General features: G+C 42.2%; 1 protein-coding gene across 4 annotated transcripts in view; it reads left to right on the plus strand.

Moving 5' to 3' along the window:
• Positions 1 to 26722, plus strand: part of STON2 (stonin 2) — a 65674-nt gene that overhangs the window by 16181 nt on the left and 22771 nt on the right. For all 4 annotated transcript variants that reach the window (XR_008437781.1, XM_053981660.1, XM_053981658.1 and 1 more), the window contains one exon: positions 5648 to 5845. Coding sequence is in view for 3 of the 4 variants with exons in the window: in XM_053981660.1 (XP_053837635.1) it covers positions 5648 to 5845 (198 nt within the window). In the remaining variant the exon portion in view is untranslated. The remainder of the gene's footprint in view (positions 1 to 5647; positions 5846 to 26722) is intronic.

Genomic DNA, 26722 nt, shown 5'->3' on the forward strand with positions numbered 1-26722 from the left:
TGTCTTTTGAAGCTGTGATTTAGCAGCTGGAGAATTACAAAGACAACAGACATTTACCTGAATTCCAGCACTGCATGCACTTTTCTTCAAATATAGCAGTTCTTTCTGACATGCTCTAAACATGAATGCAAATCCTCTGCCTTGCCTCATCAGCTTATGGTACCTGATGTGGCTATATGAGCTTCTAGCTTTTCTGCATGAACAGACTTCTGTCCTTCCTTGCAGGAGTTTGTAATTGCCCAAGAAAACAATAGTTTACTTTCTCATGTTTAAATTGTGATTCTCTCTTATTAATTCCACTTTATGACTGCTATTTATTAAAGCAGTTTAAAGAGTTTTAGCTTCCCTCTGCTCACTGAGTCCATCAGATATTCCCTGTAATATGAATAATACTTCTGTCAGAAAACTTGGATTGTCAGCTTTGGATTGGGTTTTGGATAAACCCCATCTGGTTTTCCATCTGCTCTTTTGATGCTACAGACTAGTACTTTTGAGACAGTGTGGTTAGACCTTTGTGTAGAAGTAGGGGAACCTTCAGGCTAAAAGTGATTTCTCTGACCTTCTTTATATTTATTTGTTGGTTCTTAGTTGTAAACACTTATTTATCCTTATGATGTGGAGAGAAGGAAGAGTACCCATGAAGTATAAATATGTAAAACTGAGGTGTTCTACCTCTCTCTCTAGTTTCATGGCTATGTGATCCCTATGCTTACTCATGCAGCCACATACTTTTTCAAATGGGGCTGTTGGTTGCTCTGACTTGGCATTTCCTTCCTAATGTTGTTACAGCCTTGTTAACTGAAAACCCCGTAAATGCATCATCTTAAGCAAAAAATAAAAATCTTTGTTCAACCTTAGCAAAGCTAATCATAAGAATAAGACTTCCATGAAACAAATTTTATGGTATATTACTTGATGCCTTACCCTTAGACGGATGTGGCCCAGTCATAAGGTGTGTGCTTAGCAAAAGCACTGCCTGTTGGTGTGTGTTTCTAGTCACGGGACACTAGACTAGTCTGTAGGCAGAGGTCTAGGACACCCAGATGAGGAGAGTAGAGTAGACTTTCCAAAAGCATTGCAGTTTGAAGAAGACACTCATTTGTGCCCCTGTAGAAGCTTGTCCTGTGTGATCCATGTCACTGAGGGAGGATATTTACACACTAACTTTGGCATCTGACTGAGATTCATGGAGGAGAGTGGTTCCCCCTAACAGTCAGACCAGGATGATCTCCATGTAATTCTTGCATGGGAAGCTGTTATTCTATGAACTGTATAGGAGCCCTAAGGAAGTGTTTCCTAAGGATATTTTAAAATCCTTACTTATGAGCTGGTTCCACTCCTTTTCTTGACCCTGTATGATAAAGGGCCAGACCAGCGCAGCTGACAGCCTCTGAAGGGAAGCAGAAATGACAGCTCTTTGTTTCTGGCCCTTTACTTTGAGGGACATTTGACAGCAAGAGGTAGGATAACCATCAGCCTAGCTGTTCTCCATTATTGTGCAGATCACGATTTTTTCTATGGGCGGCAGCAAAGCTGGAGACCTGTGTACACTGACACCCTCAGAGGAAAGCCCTGGTGACACCAATTACTCACTTCCAATAGCAAACATTCTGCATAAGAACAATAGCAAATACCCAGCGGGGGGAGGGAAGAGTATAAAGGCTAAGTACAAACAGAAGGATTGGTGTGAGAAGGATGGACACATTTGAAATCTGTTTCCTGTGCAGGCAGCTGTGAGGAGCAATGTCCTGGAGGCTCAGTGCCCCCAGTCGCGTTCCTGTCAGGGCTCCAGCGCTGTTAGGAAATCGTGTCTGTCTGTCTGTGCTTGAGCAGCTGCTCAGCTGACCAGATAATTACCCAGGCTGCCTGGAAACACATTTTGAAAAGGGCTTGCAAAGTGGGATTTCCAGAGTGCCACGAGAGCAAAGAGGATGGGACCTCAGAGAGAGAAATGCTGTCTTGCTCTGACATTAGGGCTACAGTGTTTTGGTGCAGGTTCCCCCAAAAGCAAATATTTCTCCCAAAGTGCTCAGAGTCTGAAAAAATAGCAATTTAAAGACAGAGTGTCGTGGTTATCCTACAGGAAGTACATTTTAAAGAAAACCAAGGCTAATGCTGGACCCTTGTTGTTCTGGGAAAACTGAAGACATTATTGGGGCAGCAGAGGTTGGGGGATTGATGGCAAGAAACAGGGCTGAACAAACAGGCAAAGAATTTGGACTATGAAAAGAAAGGTCAAAATCTGAGGTACAGAAACAAAAAGCACCCATAGTAAGTCTCACAGTGAAAAGTATTTAGGATGTTCTTGTAAACCTTCCTTCTACCAGGTTGAGGCAGAGTAAATGCTAAGCAAAATGTTTATTTCAAAATATTTCTACATTTGGAGTTTATTTATAGTTAACTGACAGCTGCCAAATCATGTGGATTTCTCCTCAAGAAGCAAAAACCCTTGAGTGAGGCCATAGGAATATTTAGTCACAGAAATTATGTATTGTGGTGTCCCATTCTCTGTTTTCCTTTTGCTGGGAAAAGAAGAAATTTGATTTTTGCTACAATTATTGTCAGCCTAGTTAAACTGTTACTGCCAAAGTAAAAAATGAGATTTTTAGGCTGACCCAAATGTTCCTATCACAAATGCTACACAATCTATAAATGATCACAAGCAGCAGGTGACAAAACATTTGCATTTGTTCCACAATGGGCCTCCAGCTCAAGAGTCTCATATTCTATCAGTGTTAGCTGCACTCTTCAATTCATTGAGGTATTCTTAGTCACCATAATTAGACTAAGGCAAGATCTGTTACATCATCCGTCCAACTCAGCCACGCCCCCTTCTTCCCGAGAGCTTTGTCTGGTTTTAAATGGGTCAAATTACTTGGACTCTTACCATGTCCCTTGAGAGGCTATCCAACAGCATATCTGAGCTTAACTACTTTGTGCTGTTCTCTCTGAAATAGGCAGTATTTGCAGCACAAGATCACCAGCTGGAAACTACACCTGTCACTAGGAACTGTGATGCTTTGTTAAAATCAGAAAAATCTGAAGTCCTATGTGATAAGAAAGGAAATGATGCTAACACAGTTTATTGTAATACAGTGTAGGGATCAAGGAACAGGTCCTCAAAACACCAAAGAGGAATTAATGCTTCAAGGTAAATCTGTGTGATAAAAACCAATCCATTGTTTTAAGAATAAACATGTCAAGAAAAGTAAAATGCATGTTGAAGGAAACATTTTTTTTTCAGGAAACAATGAGTTGATTTTCAGTATCCAATGCGTGCTACAGGATTTGCATTTTATGGATAGTTCTGGCACTGGTTTTTCAACATAAACAGATTTCTGAGAAATTCCTACAGCAGAAAGGCTGTGACTCTGACTATTGGCATTAGAGACTGAATTCAGAATTTCTACAAAAGAGCCCTGCCTCATTTAGGAATTTGGCTGCAGCACTTCCAGGAATCTGAAGAGCAGCAGCAGAAGCATCAGAAGAAAGATCTTAAACATGTGTAGATGTTTACTTTTGCTTGTCTTGCTTTTTGAGATTGCTAGATGGTCTTTTGGCTCAGCATGGGGGAAAATGCCCTTTTGCTAGTTTTAATAATTACTGTTGGGGAACCTAGAACAGTCACAGGTAGAAGTTGACTGTAGTAAGAATTTAAAGAACATCTGTTGCAGAAAAAGCTGCCTGTGGTTTTGGTTTTCCAAAGTACAAGACTCATTTTAGAAAAAAAGCAAACAATTCTGTTCTTTCAAGATGGCCCAACTTGCCTAGAATAAAATTAATTTGCCCTTACATAGAAGTATTTGGCAACTCTACTCCAGTCAGATGCCTTCCTAGATAAAAATCGAGTTTGGAAAGCACAAAACTAGTTGGCAGTATTTGAGTTATTAGATCTTACATGTTTCTAAATTAGCCTATTTTTTCATATTGCTGTGACTAACTTAAAAAAACACTGGAAAACTAAGATTTTTTTAATATAAAATAATTCCACAGTTTCTAGGATATAAAGCACACTTTCAAAAAAACACTTGGCTCCTGTTAGTGATCCACATACAGATCTCAGCTTTTCAGTTTGTCCTCTATGTCCAAATAAAGTTCTCTGTCTGCCAAAGCAATTTCAGCTGAAGTTTTAAAGATGGCTTTTCAGGTGCTGTGTTTAACAAAAGGACTGAGAGATGGACTGACAGATTATAATCATACATTTGTCATCCTTTCTCTACAGGCACTGAGCACCACACAGTGTGCAAAGACTGCAGGGAGGAGGGATGGGCTTTGGTTGTGTGTCTGGCACAACAGCTGTCAACCTGTGCAATAAGGAGGCAGATCTGACTTTCAGCTCCTCATCCTCGGGGATGACTCCTCAGAAGCCACTCAGTGTCAGTAGGCTCACAGCTGTACACATATAAAAATACCACTGCCTGCTTAGCTGAGGCTATCAGTGCAGATACACAAAATAAATTCACACTTCTCAAGAGACAAGGCAGAGAGCACTGTTTGGATATTCTGTCTATGCACACATCGAGGTTTCCATAATGAGGAAGTGTTCCATCACATTGCTTGGATGAAGAGAGATAAATCTTCTTTAACATTAATTTGTCATTTTTTCCAAGGTATCTGTCAACCTAGTAAGGGTTTTTTGTTTATTACATACAGAGAAGAGAATCTCTGTGTCAGCAGTTGTTCACTGTAACTGCGAGATTTGGGGAGCATCAGGGTCTTTGTTGGTTTAACAGCTAAATACAGATGTACTAATTTAGAAAACAGTTATTAAGCTGATATTCAATTAGAACTAGTCTCTACCTGTACACCTTTCCTTAGTTCAGGAAGACTTTTTAACCATAACTTCGTTTTTTATTAGTATTATTTCCTCACTAGAGTCACCCATTGTTGCTAGCATTCAAGTGATGTTGTGGGCAAAAAGCATGCAATACAAAGAGTACAGAATACAAACTCATAGCAGTGGGTGTGTGTAATTGTGTTCTGAACTCTGGGTGATGGTTAGGCAGGTCTGAACTGTTTGGCATGCAAGTCTGGCAAATGAGTAGAACAGGATTTTTGGTCTACACTGAGCAAAAATGTTATGCAGTATATTCAGATTGGGACTCTACATTCTGCATGTTTAGAAGCAAAAGCCATTCCTAATGCACATTAATAGGTCAATTTCAGGTTATTTTTATACTCCCCCTCCACGCAGAGCATTCCTGAGATGATGACTGCATTTGAGTAGGTGTCATGGATAGGGAATGCTTAATTAAATAAAATAAAACAAAACCACTTAAAAAAATCTGTGGTGCTGTAAAAATTCCACTGTGTTGCACAACAAACATATTCAGGTCTTGTCAGCAGTGTCAGAAACATGAAATCTTCTGAAAAAACATAGCTTCTCCAATACTTGAGCAACAGGAAAGCATATGGCTGCCTGCAGCATGGAATCTAAGGCAGACAACTGAGTAGTGCTGGAGGGTGACAGTGCTAGGCACTAGCTGACTTGCTCTGCATTTGTTGTAAAATAACAGTGTTGCTGTGGATGTTGGAATTTGTATTTACAGAGCCCCGGTACACTGATCTAGCATGTCTTTGGAATAGTTGTGATCTTTGTGTAGGTTGCCCTGCATGTCTCTAATCAATACCTGTTTTCTGCAACCAGTGTCTGCATCAAAAGCACCCAGCTGGACTTCTCCCTCTTCCAACTCTTCTGAGAGGCAAGCCCGTGCCTCAGGGAGCAGCTGGACAACCAACTCAGAGGACACCAGCAGCCCAAGCATTGCTCCCTCCTACACAGATCTGCAATCACTTAATACCGAGGACTTGACCAGTGGAAGAACATCTGCAGCAGATTCAGCTGGTAAGAGGGAAGCCTTTAAGCTTCCATCTCATCTTTTTGATGCTACTCAAACTTACTGTTCAGAATTGAGCCACAGGGAATGGATCCAAAGCAGAACAAACTCAAGGATTAGGCAGACTAACATTTTGTTCTACTCCAATTCCAAAAAAATCACACTTGGATTTTACACGTGCACACTGACATGTGCAGGCTCCTGAAGTTAGAGCCAAATGCAACAACGTACCTGTTGATAGACTTGGAGCATTTCTGCATTTCACATGCCAGGTCAGCTTAAGCTGTTCTAGGGACTAGTATGTTGTGGGAGAGGCTGGATGCCTTTCCTGAATTTCCATGCAGAAATTTTCTCAACAGTGTATTCAGCTGAGGCGGGCCCACTTCTGCTTGCTCCTCTCTGTTTCAGTGTGTCCAAGACACAGACCCAGTTTGCTGGAGGCATTCTTTGCATAGTGCTTTGCACTGTTACTGAACAGTAAATGCAGAGAGAGTGTAAGACGTGACATAAGATGGTTCAGTAGCAGATTTTAACTGTTTAAGCATCTTGTATCTGACCTTGTAGGGCTCTATTCAGACACAATCCTGATTGTGGAAAAATGTGCTACATGGAATTGTAGCTTTTTGCTCCTCAGTTGTACTCTGGGTAATCTGAAGCAGGAGAAATAAAGCAGAGTGGTGCCAGTCATGTCATGGAGAATGGGAGCTCCTGAATGACAAAGCTTTCACAGTGCATGAAACAGCTGACATGTTAGGACACAGAAAAAAATACACAGCTCCAGAAGGAAGCACCTGCACTATGTTGAAAGCTGTTCAACCCAAGCTGTGGAAGGTCGGTGATGAACGCAGTTAGGTGATGAAAATTGATTCCCTGGTGTTGTGATAGCTCAGACCTGGGAGATATTTAATGTGTTTTCTCTCAGGTGGTGAATGTAAAAATATGTGGGAAATAAGATCTGTTTTGTGAGAATGGGTTTCCCAAGCCTCGCTGAGGTCTTATGGCCCTTCCATAAGAAATATATGCATACATCACCTGCAAAGAGTATTACTTGCTGGTTCAGTGAAGCTGGGTCAGACTTCTAGGCAGGTTTGTAAACAGCAGCATGATAGGTACTGGCTCAGCACTTTAGACAAAGGATTTGTGGAGAAGTAGTAGTTATTTTGGATAAGTAGAGCTGTTTCTTTTTTCAAATAATGAAGTTACTACAAATCTGTTGGACCATATTTATTTTGGAGTACTCTACTTCTCTGTACCTCTGAATTTGGAAACCACTTTTGGGTAGAAAGGTAGAATAGGCAAGCTGGAGCATATGCTGGATATTGCTATTTTGTTGATTTGGTATAGGCTGCTGTCAGTAGGGCTGTCTCCATCTGAGCAAAGGGAATGAGGGATGCCCAGTCCATATATAACTTCACATTATATAGGCAAGTCAAGGACAAAAGGGCTGCTGTATATGCCTGTCATGTACATGGGATTATATCCTATATATGGCCTGAAGTGAAGCTGATACTTCAGTAAAAGCTTTGTGTGCAACTTTTTTATCTCAGCCAGTCACAAACTGACATATTTATTAGCAAGATGAGTACAAAAACTCACTTCAGTCACCTAAAAAAATTTACAAGTAAAAAAGGAGGTAATATAAGCAAAGCTGTGCTGTTAGTTAAAACATAAGATACACTAATCAGAAACATAAGATACATAAAACATAAGATACACTTACACTTCCAATACCTTAGTGATACTGGAACTTGAAGTGTGAAATACAGTATTCCTGTCACCAGGTGCAGAGTTTGCAAAAAGGCAGCATGAACAAAGTGCATCTGTTTGTCCTGTTCCTGGGATGCCTCACAGTCCACTCCCTGAGGTGGCTGGTGGCATCAGCCAGGTTTGTGGAAGTGGGGAAGCTGAGGACCTAGTGGCCATGGAATTGTTGTACAATTCTGGCTGCTCTTCTGTTGTTCAGTCCACTGTCATCCCATCATAACAGTGCATAAGTGGACAAAAAATGTATGTTCATTTTCTTCTCTCCATCCTCTCTGCTCCTCTCCAAAACTTCAGTTCTTTAAACCTGACTTGATTCAAGCATTTGATTTGCATTTCTTCCCTCAAAGGACTGGCTGCCTCAGTCTATAGTAAAGTTTGAAGGCTCCATCAAGACAATGAAATGGCATGGTATTTTGCCATGAAGGCAAAGAGAGGAATCCTCATGCTCTGTGTGATGATGAAGTCACATTGACTGCTAACCAGAATATTGCCTCCCAAGTCAAGATTGCTGGAGGGAAAAAAAATCAGACTAATTTCACTGCTAAAAGCCCTATGAAAATAGTAAATCAATGTTTGATCTATTTAGTGATGGTAAAGAATCAGGCCTATGAAACAATCTGGGTTTAATACTGTTTCAAGTGAGAAAAACCTAGTGATGAGAAAAGTATGAAAAATTCTGCTCTGTGGTCAGATGCTAAGTAAAATAACTATTTTAGCCCTGGTGAATTTTTATTGCCTGAACAGAATAAAAGGATACTCTGTTCCGTAATTTCACCACTTGTCTTGAATTTATCCTGCATGCAAAATGCTTAAACAACAACGGCCTGTGGTAGTTCAGGGTACAGGGTTTTGTGTGGGAGCAGATTAAAGGCTGAGGTAGGTCTGTCTGCAGGCATACACAGAGACAAGTCCCAGCCAGAAAAATGTGCATCTTGGTGTCCAGGGCTGGTAGGCTCTAAGCAGGTAGAATTGGCTGGGAATTAACTTGCTCACAACTGACACAAAATTTGAGTGTAAAACCTATGGGCTTGAGCTTATATAATGCATGTGTTTATGCAAGATATGGCCTAGGAAGATAAGAGAGATCCAAATGACACAACCTGAAAGTTTACCCTTGCTACAGGGGACTGCAGAAAACCTCCCAACTGATGGAGTTGGGATAAGCAGACTGATGTCCTGTAAAGGCAGCAATGTTCACAGTGGTGAAGGTAAATGTTGCATGAGCAGAGCTGAAAAAGATTTGCTTTTCTCTCAAAGTGCTGCCAAAAGATGCTGCACTTCATTGCCTATGCTTGTTTGAACTCTGGCACCAAGAAGCCTTTTATATTATCCTCATCTTTGTCAGCACAAGGGACTCTTTAGCCTGCAGCAGCTAGCCAAGAAATGTGGGTCAGGTGATAGCAGACTGTCCATTTAACAGGGGCATGTTTATGTGGTTATAACAGCAAGAACTTTGCAACAGCTGGGGTTTCACAGTGTGTGTGAAACTGTGGTTGGTGCTGGTGAAGTGCCCTTGCCTCAGAGTTCTTACCATGCCTTGCCATGTCACCCAGCTTGGATCAATGAGCATGAAAAGAAGTAGGAACTTTTGGCCTTTGTGCTGTGCTCTGCAAGTAACACAGGACATCTCTGTTACTGATACAATACAAGTATTTGTTCCTTCTGTAGCAGATGCCTGTCTCAGCTTTCAAAAAAGGCCAAATATCTGCGAGTCAGAGGAGCAATGGAGAGGCCTTCTTGTAACTGTGGTTATGGATCTGTTCTGAGGTTGTGCCCAAATACCTCACAGCTTAATTTAGATTTCTGCATTTATATAGATAAAATAATTTTATCTATATACATTAAAATCATATTGTGTACAAAATATAAATAGTTATATATAGTATGTATATAATAAAGAAGATATAGATATTTACATAGCTCATAAACTACATTCTATTATAAACTTAATGTAAGATATAATAGAATCTCTCTGAATTGCATAATAAAGCTCTGTGTGTGTATGTCTGTGTGTAGGCATAAGTTTCCTCATAGCAATTTTAGGTGCATCATTGCTAGTTGTGTTGTTTCTGTTGTGATTTGTATCTTAGCAAAGCTGCAGCTATGCCGTGTTTGATGTTAACGGTTCAATTTGCTGACCAGTTGTTCTCTTTGGCACTTCCTTGTATCTCTGGGATGACTGGGATACTGAGGAAATTGCTGTGTTATTATTTTCTGAGAACATCTGCATGTTTGGAGATAGAAGGTCGCATGTGTGACCCCTAACTTCTCAAAATCCAGACAGTTCATAAATAGCATGAGGAATTAATTCTGAGAATGTTGTTATTTTCAACATCATTTAATGGGGTTCTGGTGCTTATGTTCCAAAACTTGGAAATGGCAATTCTGACAAGCTCAGCTCCAGCTATCTCTTGAAGGCAATAGAGGGCAAGTAATGACTTTTCAAACCTTTTCCGAATGCTTTTCTGCTGTAGTTCTGTTACATTTTTCTGTAACTGTAGCCAGTTAGATACTGAGTCCCAATATGATGACTGCAAGAATGGTGTTCTGTGAGTTTCAAACAAGCAGCTTTGAACAGATTATATAGCTGTGCAGTGTGGTTGCACTGAATGCCATGAACAGGCTATGAGCTCTGAAATTATTCCATGTTAATTACCATGGCAAGGGGGAGAATAATACATGCTGATGATTACCACCTTCCATCTAGAACTGCATTTCAGTTATTCTGTGTAACTATTAACCAGCTTGTGCTGTGTTCCAGTCCTAGACATAGGGACAACTTGTATATGAGAAGCCAAATGCTGAGCCTACATGGTATTCTTGATGTAGTTCACTCTTTTCATACCTATTCACCAATGTTTTTACACAGATCAGCTGAAAAGACAGCAGAGAGAAGTACAGGGCGAGTCACAGGACTGACCTTCTGATCTGCCTTTATATAGGCAATATCCCAAGAAAATAGATGTGAGTAGGTGCTTTGTAGTTTGTTTCAGGCTAGTGAGGCAGACTAGGTAGTATGAAGCCCTTTATTTCTGTCTGTAAGGCTGTGATTCCTCAGCCACAGTGTTTACATTGGCCCCAGTTGGTCTCTAATGCAGAAAGCCACATGCTGATATGATAAGCCTGAGGAGTTCAGCAGGAGATTTTGCAGCTGGACAGGACATTTCAGTGTAAAACTCAATTGGTGATGGGCTGCTTAAGTGCAGCAGTTATTTGTGATTGCTGTGTTCACAGAGGAATAGCTTGGTTTATTTGGACCAATTCTGCAGGATGCTAAGTGGCTTCCAAGCTTAAAGCTGCTGGGAGCAAAGAACACCAAGGTATCTCCCCACATGCATCTCTTAAAAAATGGAAAACCTCAGTGGCAATTTTCAGCAACATAATCTCGCCTGTTGCATTCAGTTCCTGGGAGCATGCTGCTGTACTGCTGACAGGAGGCAGCAATGGCACTGTAGCCATGGAGTAGCTCTGGAGAAGCACTGTCCCAGCTTCTTGTGCTGGGCACCACAGCCAGTGCCCTACAGCACTGGCTGCACCCCAAGGAACACAGTTCTGCAGCTCCAGAACCACAGCGGGATTCACTGCAGGGAGGAGTTACTCACCTGAGAAGTGGTATTTTCCACACTTGATTCTACATGGCAAAGAAGCAAGCAAGCCTTCAGCAGTAGTACCAATTAACAAGAGTTGTAAATCATTGCATGTGCTCTTGATTAGAGATCCCAGTTCTGTGTGGAATTTCCTGTCTGATTATGAAGGGGCTGAATGGAGCTGGCAGAGTAAAACAGCCAGTGAAAAAGCTGGCAGCAGCAGACAGCAAGTAAGAATGAGAAATTTCACAATACCCAAATGTATGGATTTATTTATTTGTCTCTTGCTGTGATATCATCCAAAACCTAAGAAAGGTGGACTACACATCACAGGAATTGGAAAAGCAATGATGAACACCTATAGGGGATCAGTTAGAGCATCATCTCCTCAAAGAACAGTGTGGAGTAAAATGGGAAGCAGATTTGTCAAAAACATGAATAGTGATCAGAATAATTTAAGCAAAACCTTCAGCTTCTATGTTGACAACTTATTTTCTTGTGCCGACTTATAATCTTATGATATATGTCCATTTTTATCAGGGCTTCTGCCTCCCTTTTTCTTTTATTCACTGCCAGTGTTAGGGACAAAATGTAACACTTTCTGTTCTTTCAAGGCAGAAATGAGCAGAGTTGGATGACAGTACTCTAGGGAAACTGCTGATTTATGTCTTTACTTCAATATCTATGGTTTTCACCTCATCTAGTCTTGATCAAACCATATAATACTGGAGCACAGGTATGGCATGAATCTTAATAACTATGCTCATCTGGTATTAGAAGCAATTTGATCTTAATGGTCCTCATGTTTGACAGATGAGACCAAAATGCTCTGCCTATATAAACTGGTATTTGCATTATGACTCTGCGTATTACATGAGAGGAAGAGGAGACTTCATGCTATTTCTTCATTCTGATCTTGGTTAGCAAGAATGAGAACTGTGATTCTGGGTTTTGTCACATGGATGCCAGTCCTCTTGTGGTACTGCAGAATATTTCATGGACCCTGATTTTAACTAATCACTTAGGACTGAATTTTTTAAAAACTATTACGAGTGCTCAGTACTTTTTGTGAAGAAGTCCAGATCTGGGTTTTGCACCTAAAACTGTTTCCAAGATTCTCGTGTCCCAGCTATTCTTGTTACAGTTGAACAAAATTTTCAAACAGCTTCAGCTCAGTGTGTTCCTCTCCAAATTTAGCCATTTAATTTAGTGTCTAAAAGGAGATTAGAGATCCTGCCAACATATGTCCTGTAGCTCTGTATTCTCAAACCCATTACAGGCTTTGTAGAAATTATTCCATTTAAGTGGAGACTTTAGTCAACAGTTTATTGAAGCTGCTGTATTTTCACATGTAGACATTTCAGAGAGCTTTAAACATGATTCACTTAAGATCATAGGAATGAATCTATTTCCCAGGGCCCTGATGTAAATGTATTCATGACCATTTCCTATCCATGTATTCCTGTGCCAATATTGTCTTTCAAATAGCTTTTTGCCCTCTCCAGTGTAAGCATTTTAATATATTTATACAGGGTAATTCTCTCTCTCTCTTTGTGTTCATTTGCTAAACTGAATGAGACAAGCTCTTTAGTATTCTGGCTCTCCATTCTCCTCCTCATCCTAGAAAGCTTTTTTCAGCTCACATTGCTATTTGAATTAATCTTTTGGGTATGTGGTGATCAAAACTCTGCAACACTGAGGTGTCACCACAGCCTGATATCAAGATATTCGTTTTCCCATCTTCAGGAATTGTCTCCTTGATACATCCCAGGATCTTATTTCCTTTTGTGCCAGTGCATCAGGCAAGTACCCTTGCAGTATATTCAAACTGATAGTCTATGTGTGCTTGCTATGTCCTGCCTCTGCTACACGTGCATTTGTATGCTTGGTGGTCAGCGTGAGTCTTCGGAAGGGGCTGGGGTGGAAAGGGAGCAGAGGCCAGCACAGAGTGTACAGAGAGGCACATGGTGCACCTGGCAGAGCACACAACTGGAGGGTGTTAGTGCATTTGTCACGCCAGCCACAGCACCAGCTTCATCACTTCCTGTGCCTCAGGGCTGCACAGCGCTGCCTCCAGCATGGGCAGCTGGCTCCAAAGAGGGACACGAGGCTGGCCCAGGGCGATTCACTGCACCTCCTCTGCAGCAGGCCCTCACCAGCCAGCCAGAATTAGGATCTGGGTGGGAAAGTTTACATAAAAGAAGTAAGGGGGGCTTTTCTGGTGGCTTTGCTTTCATGAACCCACCACTCCTCCTCCCCCGGACTGATTTGTTTGTTCAGACTTGGTTGCCTCCAGCAACACATTATTAGTGTGAACTATGGTGTATCCTGGGAGACTTGCAGGATTCCCTGCAAATCTTTTGAGTTTTTCGTCTCCAAGGAGGAAGAGACACAAAGGCATTTCAGTCTCTTGATGCAATTGCATGTGCATTGTTCCCCTTCTTTGAGTGTTGGTGTGTCTCTTCAGCAAATGCTGTAATTGGACTGCACAGTCTTCATCTTGCATCTTCATCTCAGTGAGTAGATTATGCTTTTCTTGGTAAAGCCACCAAACTGCACTGCTTTAAAGTCTGTATTTGAAAACATGCTTAGCTGAAGAGGTTTCAGCACCTTCAGTCTTTCAGGGTAAATCTGGCCTTAAGATAAATACAGATTGTATTACGCATGAGCAGTTTTCCTTGATTTAGCATGGCTGCCAAGGCAGTGAAGACAGTGACAATGGATTAACAATGTGGGTATGTTCTCAGGGCACTGCTGAGACCATACATCTCTGCTAAATTCTTTAGATATAACAAGTGTAATGAGAGCTTCCCCACAATGTGATCAAACTCTGCAGGTATGCTTTTGATCTCTGCTTGGTTTGAAATTACAGGACTCAGCTTCAGCTCCTTTGGCTGTTCTGTGTCCCAGGCTTGCAGGAACCAGCCTGTGTGTCACAATACAGTTCAAACATCATGAAGAGCACTTGATTTCCTGATTAGTCACGTATGTGTCCAGAGATGGACAGCATCAGATGAACTGATCTCCCATAAAGGTCAAGGCAGCTTAGCTAAGAGAGGTCAGTGCTCCAGTAGAAAAGGCATCAACAACAGATGGCATCTCAATAAGAGAGCAGTCAGAGGCAATGGACATGAGGGTTCTCATAAGGGTGCTGCTGTTGGTAATGGGGGGCTATTAGAGGGCAAGGGAGTTAGGGAAATGCAGAAAAGGTGTTTTGAGTGTGATCTACTTTCACCAGGTGATTCAGTTGCCAAGAGACTCAGATGTTAAAAAGTGGTGACTGAGGCTTCAGCCCTGTCCTCTGTCCCCCTGCCAAGCTGATCCAGGTCTGCCAGAGGGTGGGGGACTGTTGGGGCAAAAGGGTGAGCTGTGCTCTGCTGAGATTGATAGTCCAGCTGCATCCACAGAACAAAACCAGTTTGTCTCACATGTCTGAACAACCTAAACCTGAACTAATGGAACAAACTGGTGTGAAAGGAGAAGGGTTTTGCCAGAGCCAGTAGCTCCTTGTTTGGATAAAAGGAAAAGCAGGTCAGTAGAAATCAACCCATCCCTCATCAGATGGCAGGGAGAAGAGTCACTCTTCAATGAGCAAAGGCACTTGAGAATAACCTGATAATTCCTGGATCATTCTTAAGTCAAACACAGCACAGGACCAGGACCCACAAGGCTTTTCCTGCTAGACCTGGAAACCCATCTCATGTACGTCTTGATATCTTTCTCCAGGGAAGAAGTAAGGGGAAAGAAGATACAAGGACGGATGACTAGGCTATACTTTTTCTGCATTTGGGTTATTTCTTAGTGAACAGCTTTAATCCCCCTGCTTCAGCCCATCTCCTGCTTTACAGAAAAGTTTCAAGGTGGCTCTTGAGCCTCCCAGCTGCCATTGCTCTAAGAAATGCTCTTTAACCCACACAGTCTATTTTCCCTTTCTTCACCATGGGATTTTCTCTCTTCCTGCTAATTTTTTCTCTTCTGGGTGCTGCTCTACTTCTATTTCTTTCCAATTTAAATAACTCAAATGCTTAAAAGCTTTGATGCCAGTGGCATCACCTTGTTTCTAGTAGGTGACCTGCTGCATCCTGCATTCTCTTCTGGGAGGGAAGGGAAAATGGGAAAAGGGACTGTCATTCCCCTTTACTTGACAGAATGCCCTTCTGCATGCAGAATTTCTTCATAATCTACTTCTGAAGTTAAATTTCTCTTTGTTGACTGGATAATTGAAGTAGCACTGTTGCAAAGTAGTGAAGTAATAGTAGTCTTTGAGAAAATACATACCAATTCTAGCAGTAGCCAATACTTTACTGGAGTGCCCTGCAGTGTCATTTAAATTCCATCAGTGATGATAATTTGTGCACCTTACAGGAATCTGAAGTTGCAATATTTCCCTAGAATATTTCCATAGAAAATTTTCTATTTTCTATCATGCTGTAGGAGTTTGACTCTTATACCTGGATTTCTACCATCACATTTAAAAAAACTGTATTACCTTTAAAATTCAATTTTATGGATGAAAATTTTGTGGATATTTTCATTTTTCTAACTTCATTCATTAAATCATTCCCTCAAGTCTGAAAAAAAAAAAAAAGCATTATTTTCTATACTCAAACACTATGAGTAGTGTTTGAGTATAGAAATCTTCACTCAAATTAGCATAAATTGGGAAAATGCCACTCAAGTTGATGAACATGTTTTGGAGGCAAGTGGTCTCTGTGCTTAACATCATAACCACCTAGAGACCCCATGCAATAATCTAGAGAGACATGTATTAGAGCCAGATTGCTAGAGTCACACCGAGCCTGTCACCTACCTGAAATGAAAGTGTAAAATATGTTCTTGTGCCATTTTTAATCTAATTGCCTAGTAATCATCAGGAGGTAAATATTCCTCACTATCTTTCCTGAAAAGTTTAAGAACTTAACGCTCCCTAGACATTTCTGTAGTTTTTTGTTTCAAAAGCCTTCAATCCCAAGTCGCTTTGGCAAATGCAGTATTTTGTATTTTTTTCATGTATGTGGAGCTGGCTTTGCAATGTGTTTAATAAAGTCAGTTTTCACACTGTGTGCAACCAAAAGGGAAGATGTTTAAAAAGAGGAAAACACTATGGTCAATATACAGTAATGGTCTCCAGCTTGTATTCTGCGTCTGCCAGTACAATTTACTTTAAAGTAATTTTCAAGTCAACACTTATACAAACAGTGAACAAATGGTAAAAATTATGAAAATACAACTTCTGTTAAAAAATAACTGCTAGACCCACTAAGGCAATGAACTATGGCCATGGCATGTTTTTGTGCTATCTCTGTCTTCTGTGATGAATGGTAGGACTGTTAAGCACTATAAGCATAAATTAATTTTTTATTTCTGTGATGAAGTAAGATGGTGGGAATAGTGAAGATCCTCCAACATAATTTTCTACTCTGTGTTTTCTGCCACAGAAATTTGAATACAAAGGCTGCCTTTATCAACTGCATGGGGTTTTTTCCCCCTCAGTTTCTCATACTTTATAATTTGGCTATGAATTTTAAAGAATGGAGCAGAGATGAGAAATTAGCACCCTTTGTGTCCTATTGAAGGCATATCAACCCCTCCTCCTTAGACACTACAAAATTCCTTGCTAATAAGGCTGACTGAACAAGTCTTCATTAGACTGCATGTTGCTGGCCTGGCGAATCTGTCTCCATCAGCCATTCAGACCATGACCTGGACAAATCAACCGTGATGCCTCAGATGTGAAAAGCCTTTGTTTGGCTCCTCACGTTCTGAACACAATTAGTAGCTCTGCAACTCATCCCCTTGGCCAAGGTAGAATCACGCTGTCCCTTGCTGTAACTACTGGTCTTGAGGAAAGTCACTCTGAGCATTCTTCAAGTGATTCAGTAGAATATGATTTTAACCATGTAACTCCCAGTCCCATGGAAATGAGTGGCAGCTGAGAATAAAGCTGGTTACACCCAGTTAGAATAGTCATGCTGTACTGTCTGTGCTGGCCACCTAATAGGAAAGGTAATTGGACAAAATTTCCACTAAATTGAGGTAAAGAAACTGACTTATGCAATATGTCTGTCATTAAGGTGACTGAGGCTTCTCTCAGCTTCCAGACACTGTGGTCCAGATGTTTACCACCTTTTCTTTCAACCAGGAGGAAGTTACAATAGATGTGACTTTTGTGTAACATGGCAGAATACACAAGTCTTTCATTAAAAATCATCTTCCACTTGAAGATAAAGTTATTATAAATTATACAAATAAAGGAGACAGCTTTTTGTACTAGTCATGAAAGGCTTAGGAGCTGTTTCACAAATATGTAACTCCTTGAGCATGTCAGAGTTTGCTTTGCTCCAGAAGAATGAAAGGCCAGAGATTGAAGCTTTATTTCCTCCTCATAAATCCTGAGGATTGTGCATTTACTTTGGCACTGGTTTTGCTGCTTCTTCAGATTATGTCTCTATTCCCATCAGTGTTACTGCACTGGAGAAGTGGTATGCCTTCTACTTATTATGGTCAGGAGTTAAGATTTCAGATTTTTTGCCTCAGGCATTGGTTGAAGCCTTTCTCTGTTATGTGCCTGCAAGTCACAAGGCAGCAGAAGCATGCAGCAGGTGAGCCAGGGTACTCTCTCCTTCTGTCTAGGCATATAATTATCTGTATTTCTATATATGTGTAGGGGTATGCATGTATACTTACTCTCATTTGTAAATTCTTGAAAGACTTCAAACAAAAATATCAGTTGTGTTTTTTGTTGGAAGGGATGGGTGAACATCAGACCAACCCAACCAAGTGTCTCTTCAATCAGACAGGTCTTAACAGTGCCCTGTGTTCCCCCTGGCTTCCTCACCCACTCCATCCCTCTCTTTACACACAGATCCTGATCTCCTCAGCCACAGCACAGATTGCTTTGCAGCAGCAGGAGAAATGTTTTCTGTCAGCTGGAATCCAACCAGGATGTGAGGAAAACAGCATTGTCAGGCACTTCTGAACCAGCCTTTTCTTTGGGGCACAGAGCTCCTGCCTACAGCTTGGAGGCCAAGAAGGGCTTGATCACTTGTGATAGGAGGTGCATCTGAAGGGATCCATTTCAAATGGATTTAAATGTCAGGCATGGTTAGGACACCCTTAGGGTTGAAGGAGGCATCTCTCCGAGTTCTCAGCATGAGAACTGCACAAGCTGACAGTGGTCTGTCACCTGTGAACTTCTCTACAAATTTTTCTTCTCGCAGACCTTAAATGCTTATTGGCAAAAGGCTGCTTCAGGCATGAGGATTTATGTAACAAGCAGAAACTTGTCAGAGACTATGTCTCGTAGATTTCCCAGGTATCAGTGGGTTTGGCTATTCATATTTTCAGTCAACTTTCAGAGTTGTATTTAGCTCTGACTAGTTTCTGGATTATGCCATTTGTTATATAGCTGAGGAGTATCTGGCTTTCAGTTAACCTTTTCTTCTAATGTATTTTGATGCCTTTCATTCTCTATGGTTTTTTTTGCTTTGATTATATCCTGGCCTAAACCATCTTGTCCTGCTAGGATGATACTACAGAAAGCCATTCTAGACTACTAGAATGAGCTTTAATTTTTGCCATCTTTTTCTTCCAAGAAAAGGATCCTGGAATAGCAACTGTTCAGAATTCAGTGGTTGCAAAATGATTGATAAACACAAGCCAAATGGTGCTGGCCAAGGATTGTATTCAGCCTGGGCTTGGTTCCTTCTCTCTTTCTCAACTGCTGCAGGATGAATACAGGCCAGCAATGACAAGCTACTGCTCAAGAGCAAGTCCTTATCTGTTACCTATGCTTCAAATGCCTCAGGAAACAGAGTTGAAACAGACTTTCATACAGCTTTCATATTTTGCAAGGACGAATAAGAATAAAAGAAATATGAATGTGAGGTGTGATGAAAATTACACCTTCTCAGGGGTAGCAGGGAGAATGTAGAGATCCCTCAGCGATTTGTTATGCAATGAGATCCATTAGGCTGCCAAACAGGCCCCAGCAGTAAAAGCTCTATTGGTTTGGTCTCTACAACACTATCTGCCAAAGAGGTGTCAAACATCCAAAGGACCATCTTAGAAGGGCTGAACTAGACACACAGTATTTATCAGCTGGCTTTAGTTTTTCTTTAGGGGTTGTTGAAAAGGTATTGTGGCCACACTGGATTTTGAGCTTCCATCAAGGTCCAAGGTGGGGTTTTGACAGATTGGACTCAAGCTGGCAGTATCAGGGTGGGCAGGATCCTTCTCTAGGCTGAGAGACGTGAAGTTCAGGTTGAGCTCTTGTGTAAAGAAAAACAGAGTTGAGCTTAGGTTTCCCACAGCCAAGCAGAGGCTGAGTTACCAGCTTAACAGGCATTTTGGAGTGAATTTATCCTTTACATTTTTCACAAAGGCTGTTGACAGGTTTTGAGACATTGTGCTTAGAGATAATAACAGCTCTATAGTGCATGTATTTTTTGAAAAGCAGATTTTATTTCTTTCCCCACAAATCTGATTCTGTCCCTAATTTGAGTTAATTAATGTGCACATTTTAAAAGTTTTTCTTTGTATTAGACAAAAGGTCAAGGGACTGCCACCTTATGAGGAAAAAACCTGTTTCCTGAGAAACAAGCTTGCTTCAGGATGTCTGTGACATCCCAGCACCCCATGCAGTGCTCTGTTGTGGTGGCCAGATTAATTATGGACCCTAATTGGGAACAAGAAACAAAAGAGGGAGTCTAGGGAAAGATGACTTCATCTCCCTGCTCATCTTACATTACTGTTCCACACAAAAAGATTGAGGCAACAGACAGAACAGCAAACAAAACTATCTACATAGAGTTTTCCCTTGGCTGAGGAAAGAAAGGATAAAATGAGAAAAGGAACACTGTTCACCTGGAAAGTCACAAGAGCAGGTCTGAGTTTTCATCTTTTCCAGCCAGCATGTTTGTTTAAGCCCACACCTTTAAAAGTTTTTGTTCAAGCAGTTTGTCCTTGGGCTAATTTCTCCATCTCTTTCTGCTTTAGCCTCAACTTGCTATAAGCCTGGGAATTTTTAGCCTCTGTGAAAGAAGCTTCTTCTTACACTGACAGAGAATGCCTTGTCTGCTACATGAAGTTGTTACAACAAGGTGTGGGAGGGAAGTGAGGCATGACGGTGTTGTGTAAGGGACAGCTTCACGGTTGGCAGACCCCGGGGGATTACAAAACAAATGTTCCGGTTCTTCCATTAATTGTTTAATTTCAGATTAGTAGTATAGGCTAAAATTGGAAAGGCCTAGACAGATAGGTTGGCACAAGTAAGGACAGCATGTGGCCATTCCTGATTTACTAGTTATTTTGGATTTTTTTCTGAGGAAAGGCATCTAACCCCTGATTCTGACTCCTTGCCTGTCAACACATCCCCTCTAGTAAGGCAGCCGTGTCTCTTCTGCAGGCTGGCAGGCACCAGCTTTGTCGCATGCTGTTCGGCACCTTTCGCACAGGAGAGACTCACACAGTTGTCCCTGCAGTGCCTGATCACATTCATTCCATCACCTACGCTCACCCCCTTTCATCATTTAATTCACAATCACCATTGTACTAACGCCCAGAAGTCATAGCTTGGCCTTTCATTTCTGGTTCTCTATGCTGCCACACTCCACCATTCAAACTATAAAGCCATTTACCGTCTGTGGGTAATTTCACATACTTAAAATTATCTCTGTACTGATATAATTTAATGGGTAAATGGCAAATCAATGATTTTTCTGTACACCAGATACTTTTTGGCATTACTTCCCAATTATCCAGACATCTTTGCCTTTAACAATCTGTTTTCCTCAGTGTGTCAAAATATCATGTGTACTTTTTTTTCTACATAGTAGTCAATAAGGGGAAATGAGAAAAACCCGAATAACCCAAGGAATATCATAGAGGAACAGAAGGATGTTAACTGTTTCTCAGAGACACTGACAGATTGTTCCTGTGGTTCTCAGTCTTACACCGGCTAAACACAGGCTAAACCAGGGCATTTGGGAATACCTAGAAGTGTATTTGGCAGGTGGAGCACTCTGTGTTGGTGGACCTGGCTGTTTGGTATGTAGGTTGGGTCTCCTTCTCCTTCCTTTTACGGCAAGAGCTGGCAAGAATTTCCTGGATCATTAAGTCTAATTCCTGCTATCACAAATGGACATATCCTGTTATTGATGTCATAAATTCGTCTTGCTTGGTGTTTAAAAGCAGGTGATTTCTTCCTTCCATTTTTCATCTGTAAGAGTGTACTGGAATCTCATATCCTTCCAATTGATCAAAAGCCACCCTCGAATTTCTGTCCCTTAGTTTGATAGAGACTCGTGTCTATGATTGAAAAACATAGGAAAATATTTCCAAGGAGATTAGAAATGACTGGTTGAGTTCTTTAAAATGTGGTATGTGATTTGCATTTTGAAAGTTATCTCTATGTTTACCCAGCCTGGAGTAAATGCAAAGCAGTTCACCTGAGAGGACAAAAGGAAATCCCAATCCTAAAGCCAGTTGGTGACGGAAGAGTTAACGGGACACGGTGGTTCCGCTGCTGCTGACACGGGGAGCAGCCTGCTCCATTTCTGCAAGGTGATGAGCTGAAATGTTTGGCAGTTTGGTTTAGTTTCGCAAAAAAAAAAAAAGAAAAAAAAAATCTTTTTTTACTGGGGGAAGAAACCCCAAAACTTCGGGAGTTTTGTTCGGCGGAGTTTAACGCGAAGTTCCGCTCCCGTTTCGCCGGCCGCTCCCTGCCGTCTCGCACCTCCTGCTTTTCTGGGTGCGCCAGACCTGCCCCCAACCTGCACATTCCCCACCTCCCCGCCCTGCCCAGCGGGCGGGCCGGCGCCGAGCCGCGCTCTGCTCCTTCCTCCGCACCGCGGGCACGGCGGCGACAGCCAGCCTCCGGAGGGACCTGACCCCGCGGAGTGCAGCCAGGACGGGATCCCTTCATCTCGGCCGCCTCGGGTTAGTTATTTGTGCTTCGGTGGGAGGAGGAGGAGCGGCGCATAAACTTTTAGAAGCAAGGTACTGCAGCGGCGCGGCCGGTGCGCGCCTGGGCAGGCGGAGGGATGGCTGATACTGCAGAGAAAAAAGACTGGGGGAAACATCTCCAGCCCATGAAGTCCAAGGGAACATCCAACACGATATTATTGACTTGGGAAAGTTTTATTTACAGGCAGAGTTTGCTGCTGTGAGCACTACTGGTAGGATGAGGCAGAGAGGTGACGTTTCGTCCCTGAGAACAAGTGATTAAAAAGAGAATTGTACATTTTATGCAACTAAATCGGCATTTGATTTCCCCCTGGGCCGTATTCCCAGCGCCCGCTGCACTGGTAGGAACGCACCGTGTTGTAGAGCCGAGGAGGATGTGGGGGAGGAGGGTGGTTTGGTTCGTGAACTTTCGTGGGACGTTATTTCTCTGCTGATCAGACGGAGGAAAAGTTGGCTGTTTCTCTGTAGTAGCAGACAAAATGAAACGTACGAAAAGAGCTATATTAATTTTCTCCAAATATTGCCGAAATTGTAATGGAAATTTGCATCTGTGCTCACTGAGATGTTGAAGGAAGGGAAGGTTTGGAAGCAGGTTTTGCTGTGAGCTTAACAGCTCTGAGTTGTTCTGTATAGAATTTCAGTGGGTGAGTGAGCAATTCAGATTCGTCAAGGCTGCATTGTTAGGGGATTTCAGTGCCTCGGTATTTGTTGAAAGCACAAGCAGCGCATTGCCCTCATGTATGCAGGAATAAGCAGCTGGATTTACACAAAAGTGTACATCAGGAACCGAGTTTTGAGGTGCAAAAAAGCAAATTTCAGCTAAGTTGTGCTCTATAAGAAAGAATAATCTCATGCAAAACATTTTCTTTCCTCTGTTATTTTCAACATAATTTAATACTACAGTACCATGTGTAGGATCATGTATGTCTGAGCACTTTGAGAGCAGGTTGTGTGAGGACATCCTCACAGATATATTTGGCCTTCTTAATAGTGGTCTGGCTTTCTTTCTAACTTGAATTTTTCACTTTTTACAGCCAGTTCCAAGATGCTCAATTTTACCTCAACTCTACACATCTAATTTAGTTTTATTAATATTTTTCTGTGAGGGAGCAGCACTAAAATTCATTCAGCTGTTTTGAAATTGATCATACAACAGAGGAGTGAGATGGAGGTGCTTAAATAACCGCTGCTATATTTTTTCCCATGCAGATTAAAAGGTCAAAAAGTTTTAAAGTGATCATGTAGCTGGAGCTTTTGCATATCACAAACCATAGCACATCCCTTACTTGGTTCCTATGAGAACTAGAATTGTCTCACCTGCCTAAAGCACTCCTGTGACTCCACTGAGCAGGGTTTTTTGTAAATCAGTTCAGTGGTTAATTGCCTCTGTGTGGTTTTTAATATCAGTTTCTCCATGTTGCCTACCAACTACCACATATCACTTATTAGATCACAGCAGGTTTTCTTTTATAATTTTCTGTGTAGGTGCTTACAGACTGATTGTTCCTGAATCTCCCGTATAGTCGATTAAATAGGTTGAGCTTTTGTCTTCTAGTGTGTGGTAGAGTTTTTATTCCTTTATATTGTTGTGAATATTTTCTGAAGAGTTCTGAGTTTTTCTATGTTCCTGAATTGTAGACAAAAGATAAGGTTCCACCAGGAATCATACCATACTACATACACAAGTGAAATTATTTCCCATCCCTTTCATGTTTTTCTCTTCCTAAATCCTATTATATTGGTTCTTTTAGTCTCAAGATCACATCAGAGTGATAATCATCCAAATCTTCTCCAGAATCACTGCTTCCAAAGGTGCCATCCATCCCATAATGTTGCCTACTTCCCTCTGACCCTCTTTACCTGAGGGAAATCCATATACATTATCTCTAAGTACATACTACTAAACATACCTGTTATGGTAAAACACCTTTACAGTCAACATTAAATGAGGTGTACAAAATTATTTCCATCTAAAAGTGTCTCCTGCTGGCTCAGTGTAGCAAGAAAGGCTCCCTTTTGCCACTTCAGCAGAATTGCTGCTCGCAGGATATAGGAGTTGTGCTTTACATATCTTTTATCTGCCGCATCGTGCAAGTGCAGACATCTGAGGAATATATTCGCTCAGCAGTGTAATCTGCTTGGCATCTGGCCATCCATGGGCAGACAGGGCAATACCCCCTTTCCAGGTGGTCCCTTGTAAGGAATTGAATGAAGGAATGTAAATTAAAAGAACCAAACTGAACTTTCTCCTTCCCAAATTTAAGCTGAACTCCAGAGCTCTACTGAAGCTGGAAGCTGTTCAGTTGAACTTATTGTCTGTTTTGCAGCTGCCTCAGCATGTACAGGTTCCAGCTGGGACCAACAGACAATCACTGAAATGCTGTCAGGAATGCTGATCCAGGAGACTCTGTCCTGACCTGAAGTTCATATACGCTCATGAGAGCTCCTGTTCTCAAGAGATTTTCAGCCTGCTTTGCAGGTCAAAAGACAATAAAGAAACACTCAGACTTTGGTGTACTTATATGAAACTTATCGTTTACAAACTGCTGGAGTGGATAGCTGCTACAGGCAGGATGCTTGTTCTTCCAACCCAATCAAAAGTTAAGCTGGTCTTGGCTGAAAAGGGAGTTGCTTTGTCTGCTTGACGTTTGCTCAATTTCTGTACCCAAGCATGACAGTGAATAAGAAGGGAGATAAGAAGGTAAGAGGGGAAATAATAAGATAACAATAGATTTTTTTTCTTTTTTTTTTTTTTTTCCGTCAAAGACCACTGAGAAAAAGGTCTTGCCTTTCACAAAAGCAACCAGAACTTTTTCCTTTGGACAGTGAGGCTCAGGTGTGGATTATAAGAATCTGTGTACTCTAGAGCTGCATGTATGTACAGAGACTCAATGCTGGGAGTCATAACTTGGGGAAAGCATGTAGGATTCCAGTAGCTGCCCTCCTGTTAAACACTACCCTGTGTTTACAGAGGATAATGCTACTAGTGCTATCTGTATTTATTCTTTGTGTTGGCAAAGTGTTGCCACTTCCATTGAATAACTTTCTAATGGTTTCCACTAGTAGCCTGCTCTGCTGGAGAGATAAAATATGTAGAACCAGTTCCTGCCTTATGTTAAAATTGCAAACTGTCCACTCAACATCCGTGATCAGCCAGAGCTTTCTATGAAACGACTATAGCCAGGGACCTCCCGTGTTTTCCCAACACGGAGATTTCTGCCGGACCCTAAAGGATGCCAGTTCCAGGCATGCAATGCTTTTAACGTGTTTGGTGCATGTTATTTTGATGTAGTTCAAATTCTGTAATCAGCGCCCAGGCTTGTCCGTACAAGCCGGTCCTGCGGAGCAGCCTATGGCGAAGGCCAGCCCGCAATGAGCGCCGCGCAGCCCCGGCGCTGCCCTGCCCTGCCCGCCGCGGGCCCGGCACGGACACCCAGCCCCGGGCTCCCTGCCCTGCCCTGCCCTGCCCGCCGCGGGCCCGGCACGGACACCCAGCCCCGGGCTCCCGGCCCTGCCCTGCCCGCCGCGGGCCCGGCACGGACACCCAGCCCCGGGCTCCCGGCCCTGCCCTGCCCGCCGCGGGCCCCGGCGCAGCCCCGGCGGCCGGGGCGGGCAGCCCGGCGGCGAGGGCAGGCCGCTCACCCCGCTGCTATGGCAACAGGCCGGGAATGCCTCTGGCTCGGCCGTCCCGCTCTCCGCTCCGAAGCGCCTGCTCTGCAGACAGCTCCATTGTCTGCCGGACAGTGGTCTTTCCATCGGCTTCCAGCGAAATAGCCTCTTCCCGAAGACAAAAGGCTCGGCACAAAGAGATTGAACAAGGCAAAAAGTTTAAAGGGGAAAAAGAAAATCCCCTTAATTTATGTTTTAACTGTAGGGGAGAGAGGAAAAAAATAATTCTGGCTTCTCCTAAGTGATAGTTGGTGATGAAGGAGAGGGGTCAAAACCAGGTTTTGTTGGGATTTGGTAATTGCTTCCTGATGCATCCTGAAACTATTCACAAGGAGACTGGCTTGCCCACAGGACTGTGGCATGGTTTTTATCCCTGCACAGTCAGGCTGCTGCCAACTGACGACTGTTCAGATCATGTAATGAGAGATCTAGGTTTCAATTTGCTTTATGGGCGAACCACTTTTTATATCCAAAATAATGAGATCTGATCCCAAGAAACAGTTTCGTTTAGATCCAGCTCAGAGGACTCAAGTGCAGATTTGCCAAGTGTCAAAAGATACTTTATTTTCTGAAGTTTACCCCTTAGGTTGTGGTGCAGTGATGATGGAGAAATTTAGGGGGGAGGATACTGCTGAGTTAGTAAATACAGGATTTAATCTTGCAAGCTCTCAGCATTTCTAGAGCATTAAAATTCTGGTTCAAATAAACACACTCCCAGTACATTCTCTTTTCTTGTCTCAAGCAGAAACGTGCTTTCCTGAAGCCAGTGGGAAGACAGAATTCTTCATGACTTCAAGTGCTCATATGTGTGTTTCTGAACAAAGCCTACAAGAAATGCCATTCCATGTGAGAAGTTAAATTCAAACCTTTCCAAAGGGTGCCTATCCTTGTCCACATGAC

The sequence above is a fragment of the Vidua macroura genome, chromosome 6, assembly GCF_024509145.1.
Source record: "Vidua macroura isolate BioBank_ID:100142 chromosome 6, ASM2450914v1, whole genome shotgun sequence".
Lineage (NCBI taxonomy): Eukaryota > Metazoa > Chordata > Aves > Passeriformes > Viduidae > Vidua > Vidua macroura.